This window comes from Dendrobates tinctorius, unplaced genomic scaffold (genome assembly GCF_039654945.1).
Source record: "Dendrobates tinctorius isolate UK_male_01 unplaced genomic scaffold, ASM3965494v1 ptg000261l, whole genome shotgun sequence".
NCBI lineage: Eukaryota > Metazoa > Chordata > Amphibia > Anura > Dendrobatidae > Dendrobates > Dendrobates tinctorius.
Window position 1 is genome coordinate 584304 of NW_027361928.1, and position 27550 is coordinate 611853.

The 27550-nt window shown below is 55.9% G+C and overlaps 2 protein-coding genes across 2 annotated transcripts in view; both read left to right on the forward strand.

Annotated features, from left to right (window-relative positions):
- The first annotated feature begins 1307 nt into the window (after positions 1-1307).
- TRAIP (TRAF interacting protein) lies at positions 1308-23917 on the forward strand. Its single transcript, XM_073558874.1, has 15 exons — positions 1308-1528; positions 6250-6307; positions 6377-6460; positions 6562-6601; positions 7026-7153; positions 8259-8353; positions 8421-8534; positions 19127-19214; positions 19537-19626; positions 19789-19877; positions 19953-20108; positions 20746-20797; positions 20871-20996; positions 23144-23194; positions 23357-23917. The coding sequence occupies exons 1-15, from the start codon at positions 1431-1433 to the stop codon at positions 23468-23470; spliced, it is 1383 nt and encodes a 460-aa protein (XP_073414975.1). The 5' UTR covers positions 1308-1430; the 3' UTR covers positions 23471-23917.
- Positions 23918-24044: 127 nt separating this feature from the next.
- CDHR4 (cadherin related family member 4) overlaps positions 24045-27550 on the forward strand; it is a 55114-nt gene continuing 51608 nt past the window's right edge. Inside the window, 3 exon segments of the mRNA XM_073558873.1 lie at positions 24045-25087; positions 26237-26373; positions 26375-26431. Of these exon segments, the coding sequence (XP_073414974.1) occupies positions 25021-25087; positions 26237-26373; positions 26375-26431 (261 nt within the window). The 5' untranslated portion in view covers positions 24045-25020.

Sequence of the window (27550 nt, forward strand, 5' to 3'; positions counted from 1 at the left end):
GCGACCCAGTTAGAGAATATCCCATTTATAACCCCCCTCTGCTTTCTGTCACTCACAGGATTGAAATAAAAACGGTGGCGACAGACGAGGGGGCGGCGAGAGAAGAGACTATGGCGCCTTCTCCCCTCCCCATGACTACTCCTGTCAGGGTCCGCTCATCACGGCCCCTCTGACAACTCCTCCTGTCAGGGTCCGCTCATCACGGCCCCTCTGACAACTCCTCCTGTCAGGGTCCGCTCATCACCGCCCCTCTGACAACTCCTCCTGTCAGGGTCCGCTCATCACCGCCCCTCTGACAACTCCTCCTGTCAGGGTCCGCTCATCACCGCACCTCTGACAACTCCTCCTGTCAGGGTCCCCTCATCACCGCCCCTCTGACAACTCCTCCTGTCAGGGTCCCCTCATCACCGCCCCTCTGACAACTCCTCCTGTCAGGGTCCGCTCATCACCGCCCCTCTGACAACTCCTCCTGTCAGGGTCCGCTCATCACCGCCCCTCTGACAACTCCTCCTGTCAGGGTCCCCTCATCACTGCCCCTTTGACAACTCCTCCTGTCAGGGTCCGCTCATCACCGCCCCTCTGACAACTCTTCCTGTCAGGGTCCGCTCATCACCGCCCCTCTGACAACTCCTCCTGTCAGGGTCCGCTCATCACCGCCCCTCTGACAACTCCTCCTGTCAGGGTCCGCTCATCACCGCCCCTCTGACAACTCCTCCTGTCAGGGTCCGCTCATCACCGCCCCTCTGACAACTCCTCCTGTCAGGGTCCGCTCATCACCGCCCCTCTGACAACTCCTCCTGTCAGGGTCCGCTCATCACCGCCCCTCTGACAACTCCTCCTGTCAGGGTCCGCTCATCACCGCCCCTCTGACAACTCCTCCTGTCAGGGTCCCCTCATCACTGCCCCTTTGACAACTCCTCCTGTCAGGGTCCGCTCATCACCGCCCCTCTGACAACTCTTCCTGTCAGGGTCCGCTCATCACCGCCCCTCTGACAACTCCTCCTGTCAGGGTCCGCTCATCACCGCCCCTCTGACAACTCCTCCTGTCAGGGTCCGCTCATCACCGCCCCTCTGACAACTCTTCCTGTCAGGGTCCGCTCATCACCGCCCCTCTGACAACTCCTCCTGTCAGGGTCCGCTCATCACCGCCCCTCTGACAACTCCTCCTGTCAGGGTCCGCTCATCACCGCCCCTCTGACAACTCCTCCTGTCAGGGTCCGCTCATCACCGCCCCTCTGACAACTCCTCCTGTCAGGGTCCGCAGACTCGGTGCTCTCTGGGCTGATGACGTCACACGCCACGCTCCGTTCTCGGTTAATCTTCCCGCCGGTCGCAGCCCCGTGACGTCATGACGTCGCCCTGCGCAGCCAATCAGGAGCCGCGTCTCTGGTGACGTCAGTGACCGCGGTAAACACGAGTCTGTGGCGGTGATGCCGCTCCGCGCTCAGTGCTCCATCTGCTCCGACTTCCTGGATCACCTCAGCGATGTGGCGGCCATCCACTGCGGGCACACCTTCCACCAGCGCTGGTGAGCGTCCCCCCCGGATACTGTGTGCGCCCGGAATACCGTCCCCCCTGTATACTGTGTGCGCCCGGAATACCGTCCCCCCCGTATACTGTGTGCGCTCGGAATAGCGCCCCCCCCCCCTGTATACTGTGTGCGCCAGGAATAGCGTCCCCCCTGTATACTGTGTGCGCCCAGAATAGCGTCCCCCCCCGTGTATACTGTGTGCGCTCGGAATAGCGCCCCCCCCCCCTGTATACTGTGTGCCCCCGGAATACCGCCCCCCCCCCTGTATACTGTGTGCGCCCGGAATAGCGCCCCCCCCCCTGTATACTGTGTGCCCCCGGAATAGCATCCCCTCCCCCCCTGTATACTGTGTGCCCCCGGAATACCGTCCCCCCCGTATACTGTGTGCGCTCGGAATAGCGCCCCCCCCCCCCTGTATACTGTGTGCGCCAGGAATAGCGTCCCCCCTGTATACTGTGTGCGCCCAGAATAGCGTCCCCCCCCGTGTATACTGTGTGCGCTCGGAATAGCGCCCCCCCCCCCTGTATACTGTGTGCCCCCGGAATACCGCCCCCCCCCCTGTATACTGTGTGCGCCCGGAATAGCGCCCCCCCCCCTGTATACTGTGTGCGCCCGGAATACCGTCCCCCCTGTATACTGTGTGCGCCCAGAATAGCGTCCCCCCCCGTGTATACTGTGTGCGCTCGGAATAGCGCCCCCCCCCCCTGTATACTGTGTGCCCCCGGAATACCGCCCCCCCCCCTGTATACTGTGTGCGCCCGGAATAGCGCCCCCCCGGATACTGTGTGCCCCCGGAATACCGTCCCCCCCCCTGTATACTGTGTGCCCCCGGAATAGCATCCCCTCCCCCCCTGTATACTGTGTGCGCCAGGAATAGCGTCCCCCCTGTATACTGTGTGCCCCCGGAATACCGTCCCCCCTGTATACTGTGTGCCCCCGGAATACCGTCCCCCCTGTATACTGTGTGCCCCCGGAATACCGTCCCCCCTGTATACTGTGTGCCCCCGGAATACCGTCCCCCCTGTATACTGTGTGCCCCCGGAATACCGCCCCCCCCCCTGTATACTGTGTGCCCCCGGAATACCGCCCCCCCCCCTGTATACTGTGTGCGCCCGGAATACCGTCCCCCCTGTATACTGTGTGCGCCCAGAATAGCGTCCCCCCCCGTGTATACTGTGTGCGCTCGGAATAGCGCCCCCCCCCCCTGTATACTGTGTGCCCCCGGAATACCGCCCCCCCCCCTGTATACTGTGTGCGCCCGGAATAGCGCCCCCCCCCCTGTATACTGTGTGCCCCCGGAATAGCATCCCCTCCCCCCCTGTATACTGTGTGCCCCCGGAATACCGTCCCCCCCGTATACTGTGTGCGCTCGGAATAGCGCCCCCCCCCCCCTGTATACTGTGTGCGCCAGGAATAGCGTCCCCCCTGTATACTGTGTGCGCCCAGAATAGCGTCCCCCCCCGTGTATACTGTGTGCGCTCGGAATAGCGCCCCCCCCCCCTGTATACTGTGTGCCCCCGGAATACCGCCCCCCCCCCTGTATACTGTGTGCGCCCGGAATAGCGCCCCCCCCCCTGTATACTGTGTGCGCCCGGAATACCGTCCCCCCTGTATACTGTGTGCGCCCAGAATAGCGTCCCCCCCCGTGTATACTGTGTGCGCTCGGAATAGCGCCCCCCCCCCCCTGTATACTGTGTGCCCCCGGAATACCGCCCCCCCCCCTGTATACTGTGTGCGCCCGGAATAGCGCCCCCCCGGATACTGTGTGCCCCCGGAATACCGTCCCCCCCCCTGTATACTGTGTGCCCCCGGAATAGCATCCCCTCCCCCCCTGTATACTGTGTGCGCCAGGAATAGCGTCCCCCCTGTATACTGTGTGCCCCCGGAATACCGTCCCCCCTGTATACTGTGTGCCCCCGGAATACCGTCCCCCCTGTATACTGTGTGCCCCCGGAATACCGTCCCCCCTGTATACTGTGTGCCCCCGGAATACCGTCCCCCCTGTATACTGTGTGCCCCCGGAATACCGCCCCCCCCCCTGTATACTGTGTGCCCCCGGAATACCGCCCCCCCCCCCTGTATACTGTGTGCGCCCGGAATACCGTCCCCCCTGTATACTGTGTGCGCCCAGAATAGCGTCCCCCCCCGTGTATACTGTGTGCGCTCGGAATAGCGCCCCCCCCCCCTGTATACTGTGTGCCCCCGGAATACCGCCCCCCCCCCTGTATACTGTGTGCGCCCGGAATAGCGCCCCCCCGGATACTGTGTGCCCCCGGAATACCGTCCCCCCCCCTGTATACTGTGTGCCCCCGGAATAGCATCCCCTCCCCCCCTGTATACTGTGTGCGCCAGGAATAGCGTCCCCCCTGTATACTGTGTGCCCCCGGAATACCGTCCCCCCTGTATACTGTGTGCCCCCGGAATACCGTCCCCCCTGTATACTGTGTGCGCCCGGAATAGCGTCCCCCCCCCCCCTGTATACTGTGTGCCCCCGGAATACCGTCCCCCCTGTATACTGTGTGCGCCCGGAATAGCGTCTCCCCCCCCCCCCCTGTATACTGTGTGCGCCCGGAATAGCGTCCCCCCCCCCCCTGTATACTGTGTGCGCCCGGAATAGCGTCCCCCCCCCCTGTATACTGTGTGCGCCCGGAATAGCGTCCCCCCCCCCCTGTATACTGTGTGCGCCCGGAATAGCGTCCCCCCCCCCCCTGTATACTGTGTGCGCCCGGAATAGCGTCCCCCCCCCCCCCTGTATACTGTGTGCGCCCGGAATAGCGTCCCCCCCCCGTGTATACTGTGTGCGCCCGGAATAGCGTCCCCCCCCCCCCCCCGTATACTGTGTGCGCCCGGAATAGCGTCCCCCCCCCCTGTATACTGTGTGCGCCCGGAATAGCGTCCCCCCCGTGTATACTGTGTGCGCCCGGAATAGCGTCCCCCCCGTGTATACTGTGTGCGCCCGGAATAGCGTCCCCCCCGTGTATACTGTGTGCGCCCGGAATAGCGTCCCCCCCGTGTATACTGTGTGCGCCCGGAATAGCGTCCCCCCCGTGTATACTGTGTGCGCCCGGAATAGCGTCCCCCCCGTGTATACTGTGTGCGCCCGGAATAGCGTCCCCCCCGTGTATACTGTGTGCGTTCGGAATAGCGTCCCCCCCCCCGTATACTGTGTGCCCCCGGAATAGCGTCCCCCCCTGCATACTGTGTGCACCCGGAATAGCGTCCCCCCCTGCATACTGTGTGCACCCGGAATAGCGTCCCCCCCTGCATACTGTGTGCGCCCGGAATAGCGTTCCCCCCCCCCGTATACTGTGTGCGCCCGGAATAGCGTCCCCCCCTGTATATTGTGTGCCCCGGAATGGCGTCCCCCCTCCCTATATATTGTGCGCGCCCAGAATAGCGTCTCCCCCCCCCCCCCTGTATACTGTGCGCGCCGGAATAGCGTCTTCCCCCCCCCCCCCCCCCTGTATAGTGTGCGCCCGGAATAACGTCCCCCCCCCTGTATACTGTGTGCGCCCAGAATAGCGTCCCCCCCCCCCCCCGTATACTGTGTGCGCCCGGAATAGCGTCCCCCCCCGTATACTGTGTGCGCCCGGAATAGCGTCCCCCCCGTATACTGTGCGCGCCCAGAATAGCGTTCCCCCCCGTATATTGTGTGCCCCCGGAATAGCGTCCCCCCCTGTATACTGTGTGCGCCAGGAATAGCGTCCCCCCCCCTGTATACTGTGTGCGCCCGGAATAGCGTCCCCCCCCGTATACTGTGCGCGCCCAGAATAGCGTTCCCCCCCGTATACTGTGCGCGCCCAGAATAGCGTTCCCCCCCGTATATTGTGTGCCCCTGGAATAGGGTCCCCCCCTGTATACTGTGTGCGCCCGGAATAGCGTCCCCCCATATACTGTGCCCCCCCGGAATAGCGTCCCCCCCCCTGTATATTGTGCGCGCCCAGAATAGCGTCCCCCCCTGTGTACTGTGTGCGTCCGGAATAGCGTCCCCCCCCCCTCCCCCCTGTATACTGTGCGCGCCCAGAATAGCGTCCCCCCCCTCTGTATATTGTGTGCCCCGGAATAGCGTCCCCCCTTATATATTGTGCGCGCCCAGAATAGCGTCTCCCCCCCCCTCCCCTGTATACTGTGCGCGCCGGAATAGCGTCTCCCCCCCCCCCCCCCCTGTATACTGTGCGCGCCCGGAATAGCGTCCCCCCTTATATATTGTGCGCGCCCAGAATAGCGTCTCCCCCCCCCCCCCCCCTGTATACTGTGCGCGCCGGAATAGCGTCTCCCCCCCCCTCTGTATACTGTGCGCGCCCGGAATAGCGTCCCCCCCCCCCCTGTATACTGTGTGCCCCCGGAATAGCGTCCCCCCCTATATACTGTGCGCGCCCGAAATATCATCCCCCCGTATACTGTGCGCGCCCGGAATACCGTCCCCCCCTGTATACTGTGTTCCCGTCATACCGTCCCCCCCCCCTGTATACTGTGTGCGCCAGGAATAGCGTCCCCCCCCTGTATACTGTGTGCGCCAGGAATAGCGTTCCCCCCCCTTTATATTGTGTGCGCCAGGAATAGCGTCCCCCCCCTGTATACTGTGTGCGCCAGGAATAGCGTCTCCCCCCCGCCTGTATACTGTGCGCCAGGAATAACATCCCCCCCCCCGTGTGACGTGTGCTCCCGGGGTATATCTCCCCCCTCATGCGGGTCTGGGGCTCTTCCTCTCTCCTCAGCCTGGAGCAGTGGTTCTCCTCTGCCCCGCACCGGACGTGTCCTCAGTGCCGCATCCAGGTGAGTCCCGTCCTCCTCGCTCCCAGTGCTGCCCCTGGTGGCCGCCATTGGTAACGTGCTGTCTCGCAGGTCAGTAAGCGGCAGATCATCCAGAAGCTTTTCTTTGATGTCGGATTGGAAGAAGACGTGACCCTTGACCCCGAGTCCCTGAAGGTGCGCCGCCCCCCCCCCCCCCCCTGCTCCAGCATGTGTGTGTGTATATATATGGGAGGTGTGCGCAGTGTAACGGTCTCATCTCCTTCCTCACTTTACAGAATGAAGTGGATCGGATAAAGGCGAGTCTCCACCTGAGAGGTGGGTCCTGCGGGGGGGGGCACTGACGCTTCAGATGTGGGTGACCGTGGGTCTCTTCTGGAGGGCGCTCTACAGTGACCCAGGGGGCAGCAGCACAGGAGGCCGGGGTGGGCAGGAGCCCCTGTGTGAGGCTTAATCCATCCCAAGGGCCGACAAGCTGGTGATAATGAAAATTCGGGGGCTGCGAGGAGGGAGGCGGGGCGGAGACTGAAGTGGGGGGGGGGGCAGAGGCGGCGGAGGGGGCTGTGGCGGCATCTCTTCTCAGTCCAGGTGTAACCACCACCCACTAGCGCAGCCTCCGATCAGATTAGGGGTCCGGAGGTTACAGCCGATCACCCAGTGAGGCCGCTGCTCAACCACGGAAGGTTTCTGCACACAAGTGTAGAACTTGGTCATTCAGGGGTTAACAATGTTGCTCTTGCAGAGAAGGAAAAGCGGGAAAGTCACAAGCTGGTGGACTACCTGCGGGAAATGCTGGAGATCCGGAACGTCACCATAGAAAGTCTCCAGAGGAAGGTGGACGAGCTGGAGATGCTGTGCGCCTCCCTGAAGGTACCGGGGCAGCGGCCCCCTCCTCCTCACCCTCTGCCAGGACATGGCAATGTCATTGTCCTCGATTTCCCCCCCCCGCTCTGCCTCCTTGACCCCCCCCCCCCCCTGCTCTGCCTCCTCGCCTCTTATTATTAATAATACAATATTTCAATGGCACGAGTGATTACAGAGAGTAGTGGTCGGGGGAGAAACCTCCACCACCAACTAGCATTAGCCGCAGGAAAACCCCATCCACCGTATAAACAGAAAGAAGGGAGTCTAAATCCATGTGTAAGAAAATATCCCAACTCTTTTATTAGATACATTACATTAAGACCTGGTCAATGTACAGTGATATGGCGGAGTGTAAAGCTGAGAGACCAAGGTGCAACACTAGTGCAGTACTGTAGACAGTAGGGAATATCAGACTTGTACAGAGAGAGCCAGTGCCGCAGTATAAATGAGGCCCCACAGACAAAGATAGGTAGAGGCGTGATAAACCCCCTAGTGAGGTGTACAAATGACCAAGTGATCCCTCATCTATCCGTCAGAGGGTCATAACTGTCACAAACGTCCGCACACTGTGCCCCGACGCGCGTTTCACGTGGGCTTCATCCAGGGCGGATGTGACGTCACTTCTGGTCTCTAACCCGGAAGCATGCGCCGCAATGAGCAGTATAGGGGACACCTGGGGCAGCGCAATATAAGGAGGACATGGAGACAGTGAACATTGCAACAGCCCCCGGAAGAAGCCCACGCGAAACGCGCGTCGGGGCACAGTGTGCAGACGTTTGTGACAGTTATGACCCTCTGACGGATAGATGAGGGATCACTTGGTCATTTGTACACCTCACTAGGGGGTTTATCACGCCTCTACCTATCTTTGTCTGTGGGGCCTCATTTATACTGCGGCACTGGCTCTCTCTGTACAAGTCTGATATTCCCTACTGTCTACAGTACTGCACTAGTGTTGCACCTTGGTCTCTCAGCTTTACACTCCGCCATATCACTGTACATTGATCAGGTGTTAATGTAATGTATCTAATAAAAGAGTTGGGATATTTTCTTACAGATGGATTTGGATTCCCTTCCTCCCTTTCTGTTTATTCGCCTCTTATTATTGTAGCGACAGATGAATTTCTTTGACCTGCAACAATCAGAGACAAAAGCTGCGAAGGAAGAGGCGCGACGCCTGCGGAACAAGCTGCAGCAGCTGCAGAGGTGGGTGTGACCATGGGCGGGGCTTCTTGTCAGCAGTGCCAGCCAATCACCTGTCTGTCTGTCACAGCATCGAAGTTCTGCTGCAATCTCAGCGACCAGAGGTGGAGACCATGATCCGAGACATCGGCTCCGGAGCCGCCGCTGTGGAGCAACTCGCCATATACTGCGTGTCACTAAAGAAGTGAGTGCAGCTCTGGGGTATGATGCAGGAGGTAACTCAGGATCAGTCATGTAATGTATGTACACAGTGACTGCACCAGCAGAATAGTGAGTGCAGCTCTGGGGTATGATGCAGGAGGTAACTCAGGATCAGTCATGTAATGTATGTACACAGTGACTGCACCAGCAGAATAGTGAGTGCAGCTCTGGGGTATAATACAGGAGGTAACTCAGGATCAGTAATGTATGTACACAGTGACTGCACCAGCAGAATAGTGAGTGCAGCTCTGGGGTATAATACAGGATGTAACTCAGGATCAGTAATGTAATGTATGTACACAGAGACTGCACCAGCAGAATAGTGAGTGCAGCTCTGGAGTATAATACAGGATGTAACTCAGGATCAGTAATGTATGTACACAGTGACTGCACCAGCAGAATAGTGAGTGCAGCTCTGGAGTATAATACAGGATGTAACTCAGGATCAGTAATGTAATGTATGTACACAGTGACTGCACCAGCAGAATAGTGAGTGCAGCTCTGGAGTATAATACAGCATGTAACTCAGGATCAGTAATGTAATGTATGTGCACAGTGACTGCACCAGCAGAATAGTGAGTGCAGCTCTGGAGTGTAATACAGGATGTAACTCAGGATCAGTAATGTAATGTATGTACACAGTGACTGCACCAGCAGAATAGTGAGTGCAGCTCTGGAGTATAATACAGGATGTAACTCAGGATCAGTAATGTAATGTGTGTACACAGTGACTGCACCAGCAGAATAGTGAGTGCAGCTCTGGGGTATAATACAGGATGTAACTCAGGATCAGTAATGTAATGTATGTACACAGTGACTGCACCAGCAGAATAGTGAGTGCAGCTCTGGGGTATAATACAGGATGTAACTCAGGATCAGTAATGTAATGTATGTACACAGTGACTGCACCAGCAGAATAGTGAGTGCAGCTCTGGAGTATAATACAGGATGTAACTCAGGATCAGTAATGTAATGTGTGTACACAGTGACTGCACCAGCAGAATAGTGAGTGCAGCTCTGGGGTATAATACAGGATGTAACTCAGGATCAGTAATGTAATGTATGTACACAGTGACTGCACCAGCAGAATAGTGAGTGCAGCTCTGGGGTATAATACAGGATGTAACTCAGGATCAGTAATGTAATGTATGTACACAGTGACTGCACCAGCAGAATAGTGAGTGCAGCTCTGGAGTGTAATACAGGATGTAACTCAGGATCAGTAATGTAATGTATGTACACAGTGACTGCACCAGCAGAATAGTGAGTGCAGCTCTGGAGTATAATACAGGATGTAACTCAGGATCAGTAATGTAATGTGTGTACACAGTGACTGCACCAGCAGAATAGTGAGTGCAGCTCTGGGGTATAATACAGGATGTAACTCAGGATCAGTAATGTAATGTATGTACACAGTGACTGCACCAGCAGAATAGTGAGTGCAGCTCTGGGGTATAATACAGGATGTAACTCAGGATCAGTAATGTAATGTATGTACACAGTGACTGCACCAGCAGAATAGTGAGTGCAGCTCTGGAGTATAATACAGGATGTAACTCAGGATCAGTAATGTATGTACACAGTGACTGCACCAGCAGAATAGTGAGTGCAGCTCTGGAGTATAATATAGGAGGTAACTCAGGATCAGTAATGTATGTACACTGTGACTGCACCAGCAGAATAGTGAGTGCAGCTCTGGAGTATAATACAGGAGGTAACTCAGGATCAGTAATGTAATGTATGTACACAGTGACTGCACCAGCAGAATAGTGAGTGCAGCTCTGGAGTATAATACAGGATGTAACTCAGGATCAGTAATGTATGTACACAGTGACTGCACCAGCAGAATAGTGAGTGCAGCTCTGGAGTATAATACAGGATGTAACTCAGGATCAGTAATGTAATGTATGTACACAGTGACTGCACCAGCAGAATAGTGAGTGCAGCTCTGGAGTATAATACAGGATGTAACTCAGGATCAGTAATGTATGTACACAGTGACTGCACCAGCAGAATAGTGAGTGCAGCTCTGGAGTATAATACAGGATGTAACTCAGGATCAGTAATGTAATGTATGTACACAGAGACTGCACCAGCAGAATAGTGAGTGCAGCTCTGGAGTATAATACAGGATGTAACTCAGGATCAGTAATGTAATGTATGTACACAGTGACTGCACCAGCAGAATAGTGAGTGCAGCTCTGGAGTATAATACAGGAGGTAACTCAGGATCAGTAATGTATGTACACAGTGACTGCACCAGCAGAATAGTGAGTGCAGCTCTGGAGTATAATACAGGATGTAACTCAGGATCAGTAATGTAATGTATGTACACAGTGACTGCACCAGCAGAATAGTGAGTGCAGCTCTGGAGTATAATACAGGATGTAACTCAGGATCAGTAATGTAATGTATGTACACAGTGACTGCACCAGCAGAATAGTGAGTGCAGCTCTGGAGTATAATACAGGATGTAACTCAGGATCAGTAATGTAATGTATGTACACAGTGACTGCACCAGCAGAATAGTGAGTGCAGCTCTGGAGTATAATACAGGATGTAACTCAGGATCAGTAATGTAATGTATGTACACAGTGACTGCACCAGCAGAATAGTGAGTGCAGCTCTGGAGTATAATACAGGATGTAACTCAGGATCAGTAATGTGATGTATGTACACAGTGACTGCACCAGCAGAATAGTGAGTGCAGCTCTGGGGTATAATACAGGATGTAACTCAGGATCAGTAATGTAATGTATGTACACAGTGACTGCACCAGCAGAATAGTGAGTGCAGCTCTGGGGTATAATACAGGATGTAACTCAGGATCAGTAATGTAATGTATGTACATAGTGACTGCACCAGCAGAATAGTGAGCGCAGCTCTGGAGTATAATACAGGATGTAACTCAGTATCAGTAATGGGTTTTTTTGTTTTTTTTATCAGATAGTTTTTATTCACATTTTCATTATAACAAACAAGTGAAAAACAACTGGATCACCATCCATTTCCCCCCCCCCCCCCCCCAACACCCCACACCCCCATCCCGGTCCACAAAAGAAATAAGAAAATTATACACAAAAAGCACAAATCTTATGAAAATATAAAATACATGCACATAGACACAGTGGATAACAGTGTCGACCAAGATCAGCTATTAGATGAATAGGTTTGCTGCCGGCAGACCCGGGGTGTCCAGCAAACCAGCCCAAATTTGCTCAAAAGTACTCGGTCGTCCCCTCTTAAGGTATATGGCTTTTTCTCTATAGAGTATATAGTGTAATTTATTGATATATTCTGTCCGAGATGGCACCTTATCTGAAATCCAATGGTCTGCTATCAGCTTCCTAGCAGCATAAAGCATTCTGGCAACTGCGGTTTGAAGGTATTCATCTCCCCCCACATAACCCAAGACACAGACAACGGGGTCTCGCGGGATATCCTGTCCTGTAGTCACATGGATCAAATTAAGGACCAGAATCCAAAATACCTGCAGGCAGGGGCACGTCCACAACATATGTAAGATATCAGCATTCTCGAGCGCACATTCAGGGCACTGCGAATCCCTCCTCATCCCCATATCAAATAACCATTTAGGGGTTCTATAAACTCTATAAAGAATATACAATTGGGACAAACGATTGGGTTCGCTAAGAGACAGCCTGGGGACCATCTGCAGAATAGATTCCCATTGATCCCCTGAAATGGCGCCCAACTGTTGCTCCCACATGGCCAGCGCTCCTATCGGATGCTTCACCAAAACCCCTGAAAGAAGTCCACCGTACACAAACGCGATTCAACCCCTAGTGGATGCCTGCAGCCCGAGCCTGCTGACTATTCATTTGGTCCTGCACTGTGTAGGCATGCCGCAACTGCAGATACTGGAAGAACATAGAGTGTTGGAGCGGAAAATCCCGTCTCAGTGTGTCAAACCCCATCCTCCACTAACTGCGACAGCCACCAGATACCTATTCGCCTCCATTGCGCAAAACCTTTAAGCGACCTCATTTGTGGCAAATACAGGGTATCCCAAATAGGGGAGTGTTTTGTGAAACCCGTGATTCCTCTTAACTGTTTAATTTTATCCCACACTTTAATCATGAGAAGGACCGTAGGATATCTAGACGCCCAAGGTCTAAATCTGCCCGCTTCTATATTGGATAACAGCGACCCCTGACCCACAAGAGACCGGAAAATCACCAGGCCCCCCGCTGTCTCCGCTGGGAAGCCCTCCATTCCCCCCGCCATGTGCTGACATTGAGAGGAGAGAAAGTAGAGCCACGGATTGGGCAGCGCCAGCCCCCCCTCCTCTTTAGATTTTTGTAAATGTTCCAATTTGATCCTTGCACCCTTCTTTAACCAAATGAGTTCTCTAAATATCGCATTAGTTTTGTAAAACCTATTTTGAGGGAGCCAGACTGGGGCGTTGTGAAGAACATACAGAAGCTGCGGCATGATCGCCATTTTCAGTTCACTCTCCCCTCCACAGAAAGATGCAGCTTAGCGCAGGCCGTAACCTTCCCCTTAATCCTGGCCATCAGTGGCGAGAGATTCAAATACTCAAAATCCATCAGTTTATTAGATATCATAATACCCAGAAGTCGTTACAGCCGGCACCTGTGACGTTAATTGGGATCGGATCTAAAGGGAGAACCGCAGATTTTTCCCAGTTAATAACTAGTCCCGAGACAGCTCCAAAAGAATTCAGGAGCAGCCAAGAACATAAGCAAGTCATCAGCATACAGTGCTACCTTCTCCTGTCCTCCAGATCTGAACCCCTCGATGCCCTTCTCATATCTTATTCTGGAGGCCAGAGGCTCTATCGCTAAAGCAAAGAGTAGCGGGGACAGAGGGCAGCCCTGCCTCGTACCTCTATAAAGAGGAAAAGGGTCAGACAGTGATACATTTGCTCGTATTCGAGCCTTCGGTTTGGAATATAGGAGCCTGATCCAGCTAATAAAACCGGGACCAAACCCCATACAGCGAAGTGTAGCCCAGAGGTAGGTCCACTCTACACTGTCCAATGCCTTGGCGGCATCCAGAGACAGGACCACCCCCCCCCCCCCCCCACGCATTATCCGCCCTCACCTGCATGTTCAAATACAGTCGCCTAATATTTATGGCCGTAGACTTACGAGGCATGAAACCCGTCTGATCCGAATGTACTAACGATTCCACCACCTTCGAAAGTCGAGTGGCCAAAACCTTCGCCAGGAGCTTAATGTCCACCGTCAGGAGGGAAATGGGTCTATATGACGCCGGGAGTGTCGGGTCTTTGTCCTTTTTTGGCAGCACAGTAATAATAGCTTCCTGCATAGAAGACGGGAGAGCTCCAGAACTGAGACTATCATTGAATACAGCCAGCAAGGTAGGGAGTAGTACAGATTCATACTTTTTGTACACCTCAACCGGTAATCCATCCACCCCCGGCGCCTTACCATTGGACATAGATCCCAAAGCCTCTTCAAGCTCCCCCAAGTCCAGCGGCTCATCAAGCATACGTCTCGCCTCGTCAGTCAGACATGGGAGTTTAGCTTCCCCAAAAAGCTGTCAAGGTCTTCAGTCGAGGCCCTGGTGTGTGAGGAGTATAACTCGGTATAAAAAGTCTCCAAAATTCTCAAAATACCCAGTGCAGGATCAGTAATGTATGTACACAGTGACTGCACCAGCAGAATAGTGAGTGCAGCTCTGGGGTATAATACAGGATGTAACTCAGGACCAGTAATGTATGTACACAGTGACTGCACCAGCAGATTAGTGAGTGCAGCTCTGGAGTATAATACAGGAGGTAACTCAGGATCAGTAATGTATGTACACAGTGACTGCACCAGCAGAATAGTGAGTGCAGCTCTGGGGTATAATACAGGATGTAACTCAGGATCAGTAATGTAATGTATGTACACAGTGACTGCACCAGCAGATTAGTGAGTGCAGCTCTGGAGTATAATACAGGATGTAACTCAGGATCAGTAATGTAATGTATGTACACAGTGACTGCACCAGCAGAATAGTGAGTGCAGCTCTGGGGTATAATACAGGATGTAACTCAGGATCAGTAATGTAATGTATGTACACAGTGACTGCACCAGCAGAATAGTGAGTGCAGCTCTGGAGTATAATACAGGATGTAACTCAGGATCAGTAATGTAATGTATGTACACAGTGACTGCACCAGCAGAATAGTGAGTGCAGCTCTGGGGTATAATACAGGATGTAACTCAGGATCAGTAATGTAATGTATGTACACAGTGACTGCACCAGCAGATTAGTGAGTGCAGCTCTGGGGTATAATACAGGATGTAACTCAGGATCAGTAATGTATGTACACAGTGACTGCACCAGCAGAATAGTGAGTGCAGCTCTGGGGTATAATACAGGATGTAACTCAGGATCAGTAATGTAATGTATGTACACAGTGACTGCACCAGCAGAATAGTGAGTGCAGCTCTGGAGTATAATACAGGATGTAACTCAGGATCAGTAATGTAATGTATGTACACAGTGACTGCACCAGCAGAATAGTGAGTGCAGCTCTGGGGTATAATACAGGATGTAACTCAGGATCAGTAATGTAATGTATGTACACAGTGACTGCACCAGCAGATTAGTGAGTGCAGCTCTGGGGTATAATACAGGATGTAACTCAGGATCAGTAATGTATGTACACAGTGACTGCACCAGCAGAATAGTGAGTGCAGCTCTGGGGTATAGTACAGGATGTAACTCAGGATCAGTAATGTAATGTATGTACACAGTGACTGCACCAGCAGAATAGTGAGTGCAGCTCTGGGGTATAATACAGGATGTAACTCAGGACCAGTAATGTATGTACACAGTGACTGCACCAGCAGAATAGTGAGTGCAGCTCTGGGGTATAATACAGGATGTAACTCAGGATCAGTAATGTATGTACACAGTGACTGCACCAGCAGAATAGTGAGTGCAGCTCTGGAGTATAATACAGGATGTAACTCAGGATCAGTAATGTAATGTATGTACACAGTGACTGCACCAGCAGAATAGTGAGTGCAGCTCTGGGGTATAATACAGGATGTAACTCAGGATCAGTAATGTAATGTCTGTACACAGTGACTGCACCAGCAGAATAGTGCGTGCAGCTCTGGAGTATAATACAGGATGTAACTCAGGATCAGTAATGTATGTACACAGTGACTGCACCAGCAGAATAGTGAGTGCAGCTCTGGAGTATAATACAGGATGTAACTCAGGATCAGTAATGTAATGTATGTACACAGTGACTGCACCAGCAGAATAGTGAGTGCAGCTCTGGGGTATAATACAGGATGTAACTCAGGATCAGTAATGTAATGTATGTACACAGTGACTGCACCAGCAGATTAGTGAGTGCAGCTCTGGGGTATAATACAGGATGTAACTCAGGATCAGTAATGTATGTACACAGTGACTGCACCAGCAGAATAGTGAGTGCAGCTCTGGGGTATAATACAGGATGTAACTCAGGATCAGTAATGTAATGTATGTACACAGTGACTGCACCAGCAGAATAGTGAGTGCAGCTCTGGAGTATAATACAGGATGTAACTCAGGATCAGTAATGTAATGTATGTACACAGTGACTGCACCAGCAGAATAGTGAGTGCAGCTCTGGGGTATAATACAGGATGTAACTCAGGATCAGTAATGTAATGTATGTACACAGTGACTGCACCAGCAGATTAGTGAGTGCAGCTCTGGGGTATAATACAGGATGTAACTCAGGATCAGTAATGTATGTACACAGTGACTGCACCAGCAGAATAGTGAGTGCAGCTCTGGGGTATAGTACAGGATGTAACTCAGGATCAGTAATGTAATGTATGTACACAGTGACTGCACCAGCAGAATAGTGAGTGCAGCTCTGGGGTATAATACAGGATGTAACTCAGGACCAGTAATGTATGTACACAGTGACTGCACCAGCAGAATAGTGAGTGCAGCTCTGGGGTATAATACAGGATGTAACTCAGGATCAGTAATGTATGTACACAGTGACTGCACCAGCAGAATAGTGAGTGCAGCTCTGGAGTATAATACAGGATGTAACTCAGGATCAGTAATGTAATGTATGTACACAGTGACTGCACCAGCAGAATAGTGAGTGCAGCTCTGGGGTATAATACAGGATGTAACTCAGGATCAGTAATGTAATGTCTGTACACAGTGACTGCACCAGCAGAATAGTGCGTGCAGCTCTGGAGTATAATACAGGATGTAACTCAGGATCAGTAATGTATGTACACAGTGACTGCACCAGCAGAATAGTGAGTGCAGCTCTGGAGTATAATACAGGATGTAACTCAGGATCAGTAATGTAATGTATGTACACAGTGACTGCACCAGCAGAATAGTGAGTGCAGCTCTGGAGTATAATACAGGATGTAACTCAGGATCTGTAATGTAATGTATGTACACAGTGACTGCACCAGCAGAATAGTGAGTGCAGCTCTGGGGTATAATACAGGAGGTAACTCAGGATCAGTAATGTATGTACACAGTGACTGCACCAGCAGAATAGTGAGTGCAGCTCTGGGGTATAATACAGGATGTAACTCAGGATCAGTAATGTATGTACACAGTGACTGCACCAGCAGAATAGTGAGTGCAGCTCTAGAGTATAATACAGGATGTAACTCAGGATCAGTAATGTATGTACACAGTGACTGCACCAGCAGAATAGTGAGTGCAGCTCTGGAGTATAATACAGGATGTAACTCAGGATCAGTAATGTATGTACACAGTGACTGCACCAGCAGAATAGTGAGTGCAGCTCTGGGGTATAATACAGGATGTAACTCAGGATCAGTAATGTAACGTATGTACACAGTGAGTGCACCAGCAGAATAGTGAGTGCAGCTCTGGAGTATAATACAGGATGTAACTCAGGATCAGTAATGTATGTACACAGTGAGTGCACCAGCAGAATAGTGAGTGCAGCTCTGGGGTATAATACAGGATGTAACTCAGGATCAGTAATGTATGTACACAGTGAGTGCACCAGCAGAATAGTGAGTGCAGCTCTGGAGTATAATACAGGATGTAACTCAGGATCAGTAATGTATGTACACAGTGAGTGCACCAGCAGAATAGTGAGTGCAGCTCTGGAGTATAATACAGGATGTAACTCAGGATCAGTAATGTATGTACACAGTGAGTGCACCAGCAGAATAGTGAGTGCAGCTCTAGAGTATAATACAGGATGTAACTCAGGATCAGTAATGTATTTACACAGTGACTGCACCAGCAGAATAGTGAGTGCAGCTCTGGGGTATATACTGTGACTGCACCAGCAGAATAGTGAGTGCAGCTCTGGGGTATAATACAGGATGTAACTCAGGATCAGTAATGTAACGTATGTACACAGTGAGTGCACCAGCAGAATAGTGAGTGCAGCTCTGGAGTATAATACAGGAGGTAACTCAGGATCAGTAATGTAATGTATGTACACAGTGACTGCACCAGCAGAATAGTGAGTGCAGCTCTGGGGTATAATACAGGATGTAACTCAGGATCAGTAATGTAACGTATGTACACAGTGAGTGCACCAGCAGAATAGTGAGTGCAGCTCTGGAGTATAATACAGGAGGTAACTCAGGATCAGTAATGCAATGTATGTACACAGTGACTGCACCAGCAGAATAGTGAGTGCAGCTCTGGGGTATATACAGTGATTGCACCAGCAGAATAGTGAGTGCAGCTCTGGGGTATATACAGTGACTGCACCAGCAGAATAGTGAGTGCAGCTCTGGGGTATATACAGTGACTGCACCAGCAGAATAGTGAGTGCAGCTCTGGGGTATAATACAGGAGGTAACTCAGGATCAGTAATGTATGTACACAGTGACTGCACCAGCAGAATAGTGAGTGCAGCTCTGGGGTATAATACAGGATGTAACTCAGGATCAGTAATGTAATGTATGTACACAGTGACTGCACCAGCAGAATAGTGAGTGCAGCTCTGGGGTATAATACAGGATGTAACTCAGGATCAGTAATGTAATGTATCTACACAGTGACTGCACCAGCAGAATAGTGAGTGCAGCTCTGGGGTATAATACAGGATGTAACTCAGGATCAGTAATGTAATGTATGTACACAGTGACTGCACCAGCAGAATAGTGAGCGCAGCTCTGGAGTATAATACAGGATAAGTGATGCCCAGTAACGTTCAGGTGTTTCTGTGGATCGGGCGGTCGTTTTCGAGGTGGGCTCCTGGTGGGTCAGATCTTTTCGTCTCTGGTACGGGCTGATGGTGCGCTCTTGCCTGCGCAGGTTGGTGGTCGTATCTGTGATTGAGGGCCGGATGCGTTATATCAACAGTTTACCTTTCCTCCCTCTCTGACCCCGGCTGTATCTCTGGGGTCTGCTGCTCGGGGGGGCGGTCGCGGGGTCAGCAGAGACTCGTTAATATAAATAATTTGTTTTAGTGCAGGATGAGGCTGCCGGGGATTAGAAGCTGATGGGGCTGAGCTGCTGCTTGCTGTCTGGGGGGCTGCAGTGGTTGTGGACCCCCCCTCACCTACTGCTTTTAACCTCTTGTATTCCTTCTGTTTTCAGGGAGTATGAGAATCTGAAAGACATGCGGAAATCGTCCTCTGAGATGATGGAGAAGCTGAAGAAAGAGCTGTTCTCCTCCAATCACAAGGTCTGGTGGGGCAGGGAGAGGGGCTGTGCTCATGGGGTCTGGAGGGGGCTTCTCTATACCTCAGCTGTCAGGGTGTCGCCTGCACAGTGTGTGCTACATGCCGTTCTCTGGGGTGTCGGGTGGGGGGGGTCTCTGTCTCACACGCGGGGCACTCTGCACACTACTAATCGCAGGCTTGGGCTTTTTCTTCCATATCTCTTCATGTATTAATGCGCTGGTGACTCTGTTGAGGGTCCAGCACTCAGCCATGACACCCCGGTACCAAGCTGTGCCTGCAGAGCTGGCGCTCGCTGAATATCGCCTGGTTTCTTCCCCCTCTTAGGTCCAGATGGCGGAGCACGAGCTGGCCAGGACGCGGGACGAGCTCGGGGTTGCACAGAAAGAGCTAGAGAATGCAGACAGGGAAATCCTGGTGAGATCTGGCCCTCAGGGGTCGTTACTAGTGGGCAGTGCTGCCACCTGGTGGCCGTTGTGGGGGGGTGCAGGTCTGGTTCTGTGTAATGGGGTCCACATCAGGGGAGGGAGGGGGGATGTTTCTGCGGCTTCTGCTGTCACAATCATGTCACTGTCTCAGAGTCTGAAGAAGAAGGTGGAGTTCCTGCAGAAGACGCTGAGCTCGCCGACCGCCACCAACGAGGCCATCAGCCGGCTGATATGTGAGAGGTGAGGAGACCCTCCGCGTACGGGCCGGGTCCACCACGTACTGTGCTCATGACGCCATGCTCCCTTCCCCCATAGTCCTGCGCCCATCGGTCTGCAGCGGCCGAGGCTCCGTCCTCCGATGATGGGCGATGACATTAACCTGGAGCTGAGATTTGACGTCAGCACCCCGGAGCCGACCGCACAGAAGGCCGCCATCGCTCCATGGAAGAAGATCAAGCTGGACAAGAGCATGTAAGAAGGAAGCAGACATGACGCTTGTGGGGGGTCTGTTCCTGAGCGTGGCTCCTCCACATCAGTGGGTCAGGAAGTTCATTGCCAGAGGCGTGGAGGGTCCATGGAGCAGTGAGGGTGGACGCACCCTGGGGGGGGTGGTGGTAATATGGGGCTGGCTCGGCAATACACGGCCATCTGTCTGATGCTGGTGGCCATTGCTGCACATCTGTCCTCTGCGTTCATCACCGGATGTGGCGAGGTACAGTGCCGTAATGGGGGTCCTTTTCTGAGGAATAGTCGGCACATAATCCCCCCGATGACCAGTTGCAGTCCATACAAATGCTAATGTACAGGTGGGGTCTCCCCCCGAGCGTCGGTGCTGGGGTCTATAACCCCCCCCCCCAAGCGTCGGTGCTGGAGTCTCCCCCCGAGCGTCGGTGCTGGCCACTGCTCTTCATTTCTTCTCGGTCTAGTGATGGGTGTTTCCGGGATTAATGGAGTCGCTGCTAACTACTCCTCGCATTCACACCTGTGAATGACGCCCCGATCACAGGTGGCAGGGGCTCCGATGTCACACGGGGCCACGGAGGGTTCTCGGCTCAGGCGGCTCATCCGTGTCGCGGCTGTCACTTGACTGCAGTGTCTTTTCCTACAGGCCGCCTGACAGCCAGAATAAGAGCGCTCTGCAGGACGCTAGAGGGTTATTGGTAAGCGTCCGCTCCAGGCGTTAACACCGCGGTGACTCTCATCCTCCCGCGTGACGCTGTCTGTTCTCCTTAGAGCTTTGCTGGGAGAATGAATGCAGCGACTGACGAGGAGGAGGAGCTGCCGCCATTTATAAAGAATTCTCTGCTGCACAAGAAACCAATGAGGGGTCTGATGAGTGCGCGGCCAAGCGAGGGCATCGTGAGTACCGCCGGTTACGTGGGGGCGGCTGAGCGCGGGCGTCGTGAGTACAACCTGGCACGTGGGGGCGGCTGAGCGCAGGCATTGTGAGTACCGCCGGGCACGTGGGGGCGGCTGAGCGAGGGCGTCGTGAGTACAACCTGGCACGTGGGGGCGGCTGAGCGCAGGCATTGTGAGTACCGCCGGGCACGTGGGGGCGGCTGAGCGAGGGCATCGTGAGTACAACCTGCCACGTGGGGGCGGCTGAGCGCGGGCATTGTGAGTACCGCCGGGCACGTGGGGGCGGCTGAGCGAGGGTGTCGTGAGTACAACCGGGCACGTGGGGGCGGCTGAGCGAGGGCGTCGTGAGTACAACCTGGCACGTGGGGGCAGCTGAGCGCAGGCATTGAGTACCGCCAGGCACGTGGGGGCGGCTGAGCGCGTTCGTCGTGAGTACCGCCGGGCACATGGGGGCGGCTGAGCGCGGGCATCGTGAGTACCGCCGGGCACGTGGGAGCGGCTGAGCGCGGGCATCGTGAGTACCGCCGGGCACGTGGGGGCGGCTGAGCGTGGGCATCGTAAGTACAACCAGGCACGTGGGGGCGGCTGAGCGTGGGCATTGTAACGCCGGGCCCGTGGGGGGCGGCTGAGCGTGGGCGTCGTGAGTACAACCGGGCCTGTGGGGGGCGGCTGACCGTGGGCATCGTGAGTACAACCAGGCACGTGGGGGCGGCTGAGCGTGGGCATTGTAACGCCGGGCCCGTGGGGGGCGGCTGAGCGTGGGCGTCGTGAGTACAACCGGGCACGTGGGGGGCGGCCGAGCGCGGGCGTCGTGAGTACAACCGGGCCCGTGGGGGGCGGCTGAGCGCGGGCGTCGTGAGTACAACCGGGCCCGTGGGGGCGGCTGAGCGCGGGCGTCGTGAGTACAACCGGGCCCGTGGGGGCGGCTGAGCGCGGGCGTCGTGAGTACAACCGGGCCCGTGGGGGCGGCTGAGCGCGGGCGTCGTGAGTACAACCGGGCCCGTGGGGGCGGCTGAGCGCGGGCGTCGTGAGTACAACCGGGCCCGTGGGGGCGGCTGAGCGCGGGCGTCGTGAGTACAACCGGGCCCGTGGGGGCGGCTGAGCGCGGGCGTCGTGAGTACAACCGGGCCCGTGGGGGCGGCTGAGCGCGGGCGTCGTGAGTACAACCGGGCCCGTGGGGGCGGCTGAGCGCGGGCGTCGTGAGTACAACCGGGCACGTGGGGGCGGCTGAGCGCGGGCGTCGTGAGTACAACCGGGCACGTGGGGGCGGCTGAGCGCGGGCGTCGTGAGTACAACCGGGCACGTGGGGGCGGCTGAGCGCGGGCGTCGTGAGTACAACCGGGCACGTGGGGGCGGCTGAGCGCGGGCGTCGTGAGTACAACCGGGCACGTGGGGGCGGCTGAGCGCGGGCGTCGTGAGTACAACCGGGCACGTGGGGGCGGCTGAGCGCGGGCGTCGTGAGTACAACCGGGCCCGTGGGGGGCGGCCGAGCGCGGGCGTCGTGAGTACAACCGGGCACGTGGGGGCGGCTGAACGCGGGCGTCGTGAGTACAACCGGGCACGTGGGGGCGGCTGAGCGCGGGCGTCGTGAGTACAACCGGGCACGTGGGGGCGGCTGAGCGCGGGCGTCGTGAGTACAACCGGGCACGTGGGGGCGGCTGAGCGCGGGCGTCGTGAGTACAACCGGGCACGTGGGGGCGGCTGAGCGCGGGCGTCGTGAGTACAACCGGGCCCGTGGGGGGCGGCCGAGCGCTGGCGTCGTGAGTACAACCGGGCACGTGGGGGGCGGCCGAGCGCGGGCGTCGTGAGTACAACCGGGCACGTGGGGGGCGGCCGAGCGCGGGCGTCGTGAGTACAACCGGGCACGTGGGGGGCGGCCGAGCGCGGGCGTCGTGAGTACAACCGGGCACGTGGGGGGCGGCCGAGCGCGGGCGTCGTGAGTACAACCGGGCACGTGGGGGGCGGCCGAGCGCGGGCGTCGTGAGTACAACCGGGCACGTGGGGGGCGGCCGAGTGCGGGCGTCAGGGCATATGGGGGTGGCAGGCACCTTGTCCATTACACCCGGATGGTGCCATTTATAATGTGTCCCGTGCAGATCTGGGCCGTTGGTGGCCATATTGTGTTGAGTCGTGTCTTTTCCTTCTAGGTCAGGACCGGATTCGATGGGTTGGGCGGACGCTCAAAGTTCATCCAGACGGTATCCTTTAGTGACCCACCGCCACTATTGTGCCGCCTCCAGCTCGTGGTCATCCGGTGTGACTCCAGATTCGGTCCGCGCTGTCTGCTCGTGTTGTCAGGGGATGTCTCTATTATTAATCTACTACTGATAAAAAAAATTTCTTTAACCCTTTGCTGTCAGAGCAACGTCATTGACATCCGGCCTCTGCCCCCTAAGGTAAAGCGGAAGAAGGTGTCCAAGCCGCCGGCCCCCAGCTCCGCCGCTCAGCCGCGACTGGAAGATTACTTAAAGTAAATGATGCCGGAGGAGGAGCCCCGACCTCCACGTGCCTATAGAGGCCACTACTGCAGCAAAGTGCGAAGATCCCGCGGGAAGGCTGGGCCAGCAGTCGAGGCGGCTCATGTGGCTTTCCACATCCTTAATCTGCTCTCTTATTGGACGACTGAAGGACTAATGTTTAGTGATGGTGGATAATGTCCCTGCAGGCTGGTACTGTCCATACGCTGGCCTCTGACCCCAGTGCCTGTGCGGCGGCCCCTCTCCCTCCTTGGTGCGGCGGCCCGCTCATCCCCTTCTATGAATGCCCCATCAGATTGGACAGCATGGTCGCCCCTGGGGTGCATACCCTCGTGTTATGGGTGGGGGGATCGGTGTACTTTGGGGGTCTCTCATTTTATCGTTGCTGACGACTTTGTGACGTCTCGTGTTCAGTTTTCTAATAAATGCTTGATGTGACGAGGACACTGAGGGTGATGTCGCTGCTTGGGATTTGTCCCACCACTGGCCCCTGCAGTTGGCGGCCGGGGTCACTGGGGGCTCGAGATTCCTGATGAAGAATATGAGCAGGACCACTTCTGTCATCTGTGGGGGCTGAAGCTTACTGCTGGTGAGTGAAAACTGCGGTTAGAAAGTGAAAGAACTGGGAGCGCAGGTGGTCTTCTCTTCCATCCTCCCAGTGGATGGCCATGGAACGAGGAGGTGGAATAAGATTCTGCAGGTGAACAACTGGCTACGTCGATGGTGCCGTCAGCAACGATTTGGATTACAGAGTGAATTACCTATACGATGTAATTTCCAATGTCCCCTGTGGGAGGCGCTGATGTGACATTTACTGCTCGGGACCCCTACAGACTACAGCTGAGGAGGGGGTCCGCATAATGTGATCAGAAAGGCCTGGCTGATAACAGCGAGTCATGGAGAATAGCAGCCGCCTCCTGCAATACACAAGCGCGGGAACAGGAGATGCTCTCCAGTACCAACACCTGGATACTGCGCTTTTCCAGATCCCTCTATGGGACCCCAACCCTCCAGAGCAGTCTCTGGGACCCCCTCTCCCCTCCAGAGCAGTCTCTGGGACCCCCTCTCCCCTCCAGAGCAGTCTCTGGGACCCCCTCTCCCCTCCAGAGCAGTCTCTGGGACCCCCTCTCCCCTCCAGAGCAGTCTCTGGGACCCCCCTCTCCCCTCCAGAGCAGTCTCTGGGACCCCCTCTCCCCTCCAGAGCAGTCTCTGGGACCCCCTCTCCCCTCCAGAGCAGTCTCTGGGACCCCCTCTCCCCTCCAGAGCAGTCTCTGGGACCCCCTCTCCCCTCCAGAGCAGTCTCTGGGACCCCCTCTCCCCTCCAGAGCAGTCTCTGGGACCCCCTCTCCAGAACCAGCGCTGTTGCTCTGTCTCTGTATGGAGTCCGGCAGGGGTGTTGCAGCCGCTCCCTGCACATTTTGTGTTTATTGCCCAGAGCTCCCGGGACAACAGGTTGAGCAGAGCCGAGTGTTGTTAGTTACCTGAGAAGGCACTACTACCCTCATCAGTCACAGCAGACACTGCAAGCGAGGAGAACCCAGAAGATCATGGGGCGCGTCCATCTGATGCTGCCGCTCGCTGCCCTCTGCTTCATCCACTCTGTGCGCAGCCAGGGTAAGAGATAGCGGGGCCGTACGTATAGACTCGAGGGGGGGGGGAGCGGGGCCGTGTGTATAGACGGGGGGGGGGGGGGGGTTGGGAGCGGGGCCGTGTGTATAGACGGGGGGGGGGGGGGTTGGGAGCGGGGCCGTGTGTATAGACGGGGGGGGGGGGGGGGGGGGGAGCGGGGCCGTGTGTATAGACGGGGGGGGGGGGGGGGGGGGAGCGGGGCCGTGTGTATAGACGGGGGGGGGGGGGGAGCGGGGCCGTGTGTATAGACGGGGGGGGGGGGGAGCGGGGCCGTGTGTATGGGGGGGGGGGGGGGGAGCGGGGCCGTGTGTATAGACGGGGGGGGGGGGGGGGAGCGGGGCCGTGTGTATAGACGGGGGGGGGGGGGGGAGCGGGGCCGTGTGTATAGACGGGGGGAGCGGGGCCGTGTGTATAGACGGGGGGGGGGGGGGGGAGCGGGGCCGTGCGTATAGACGGGGGGGGGGGAGCGGGGCCGTGCGTATAGACGGGGGGGGGGGGGAGCGGGGCCGTGCGTATAGACGGGGGGGGGGGGGGGAGCGGGACCGTGCGTATAGGGGGGGGGGGGGGGGGGGGAGCGGGACCGTGCGTATAGACGGGGGGGGGGGGGGGGGAGCGGGACCGTGCGTATAGGGGGGGGGACGGGGGGGGACCCGTGCGTATAGGGGGGGGGGAGCGGGACCGTGCGTATAGACGGGGGGGGAAGCGGGACCGTGCGTATAGACCCGGGGGGGGGGCTGGACGGGGTACTGTGCGCGTAGAGCCGAGGTCCTGTGCCTCAGGAGAAGGCGGCTCCCACCCAGCACTACATGGCGGCATTTATGAGGGCACTGTCATGCTGCTGCTGTTGAGCAGCGTTGTCTTGGCCCTATGTGGCGGGAGTAAGCGCCGCCGTCATGGGGATTTCCATATTTTCCTTTCGGCTGTAGTTGCCTATAAACAGACTTTACACAAGGTGGAGACGGCAGCCAGGACGGAACCTCCATTCTTTACACTGCAGCATCATCCACAGAACTAGTCTGAAGCTTCCCACCAAACCACAGAAACAACCTGTGACCCATGATGCCAGGCACCCCACAGTGGGCGGGGCTTCTTACATGAATGGGCGGAGACTGATCATTGTTCCTTACCTTTCAGCGGAGTTCCCAGATCTCCCCAATACTGTGGATCTGCCCGAGAGCTCGGCCCCCGGCGCCCTGGTCCACAGCTTCACCCTGGTTAACTGCAGCAGCAGCAACCCCACCGTCACCATCAGCAGAGTCTCCCCCTCCGCCCACCTACTTCAACAGCCCGAGCCAGACGAGAGCCGGGACCGATGCATACGACCTAAAGGTGACCGTATATACCGGGCAGGAGAGGTGGCGCTGTGCTCCATCTGTGTATGCAGGGGCAGGAGAGGTGGCGCTGTGCTCCATCTGTGTATACAGGGGCAGGAGAGGTGGCGCTGTGCTGCATCTGTGTATACAGGGGCAGGAGAGGTGGCGCTGTGCTCCATCTGTGTATACAGGGGCAGGAGAGGTGGCGCTGTGCTGCATCTGTGTATGCAGGGGCAGGAGAGGTGGCGCTGTGCTGCATCTGTGTATACAGGGACAGGAGAGGTGGCTCTGTGCTGCATCTGTGTATGCAGGGGCAGGAGAGGTGGCGCTGTGCTGCATCTGTATGCAGGGGCAGGAGAGGTGGCGCTGTGCTGCATCTGTGTATGCAGGGGCAGGAGAGGTGGCGCTGTGCTGCATCTGTGTATACAGGGGCAGGAGAGGTGGCTCTGTGCTGCATCTGTGTATGCAGGGGCAGGAGAGGTGGCGCTGTGCTGCATCTGTATGCAGGGGCAGGAGAGGTGGCGCTGTGCTGCATCTGTGTATGCAGGGGCAGGAGAGGTGGCGCTGTGCTCCATCTGTGTATGCAGGGGCAGGAGAGGTGGCGCTGTGCTGCATCTGTGTATGCAGGGGCAGGAGAGGGTGGCGCTGTGCTGCATCTGTATGCAGGGGCAGGAGAGGTGGCGCTGTGCTCCATCTGTGTATACAGGGGCAGGAGAGGTGGCGCTGTGCTGCATCTGTGTATGCAGGGGCAGGAGAGGTGGCGCTGTGCTGCATCTGTGTATACAGGGGCAGGAGAGGTGACGCTGTGCTGCATCTGTGTATGCAGGGGCAGGAGAGGTGGCGCTGTGCTGCATCTGTGTATGCAGGGGCAGGAGAGGTGACGCTGTGCTGCATCTGTATGCAGGGGCAGGAGAGGTGGCGCTGTGCTCCATCTGTGTATACAGGGGCAGGAGAGGTGGCGCTGTGCTGCATCTGTGTATGCAGGGGCAGGAGAGGTGGCGCTGTGCTGCATCTGTGTATACAGGGGCAGGAGAGGTGACGCTGTGCTGCATCTGTGTATGCAGGGGCAGGAGAGGTGGCGCTGTGCTGCATCTGTGTATGCAGGGGCAGGAGAGGTGTCGCTGTGCTGCATCTG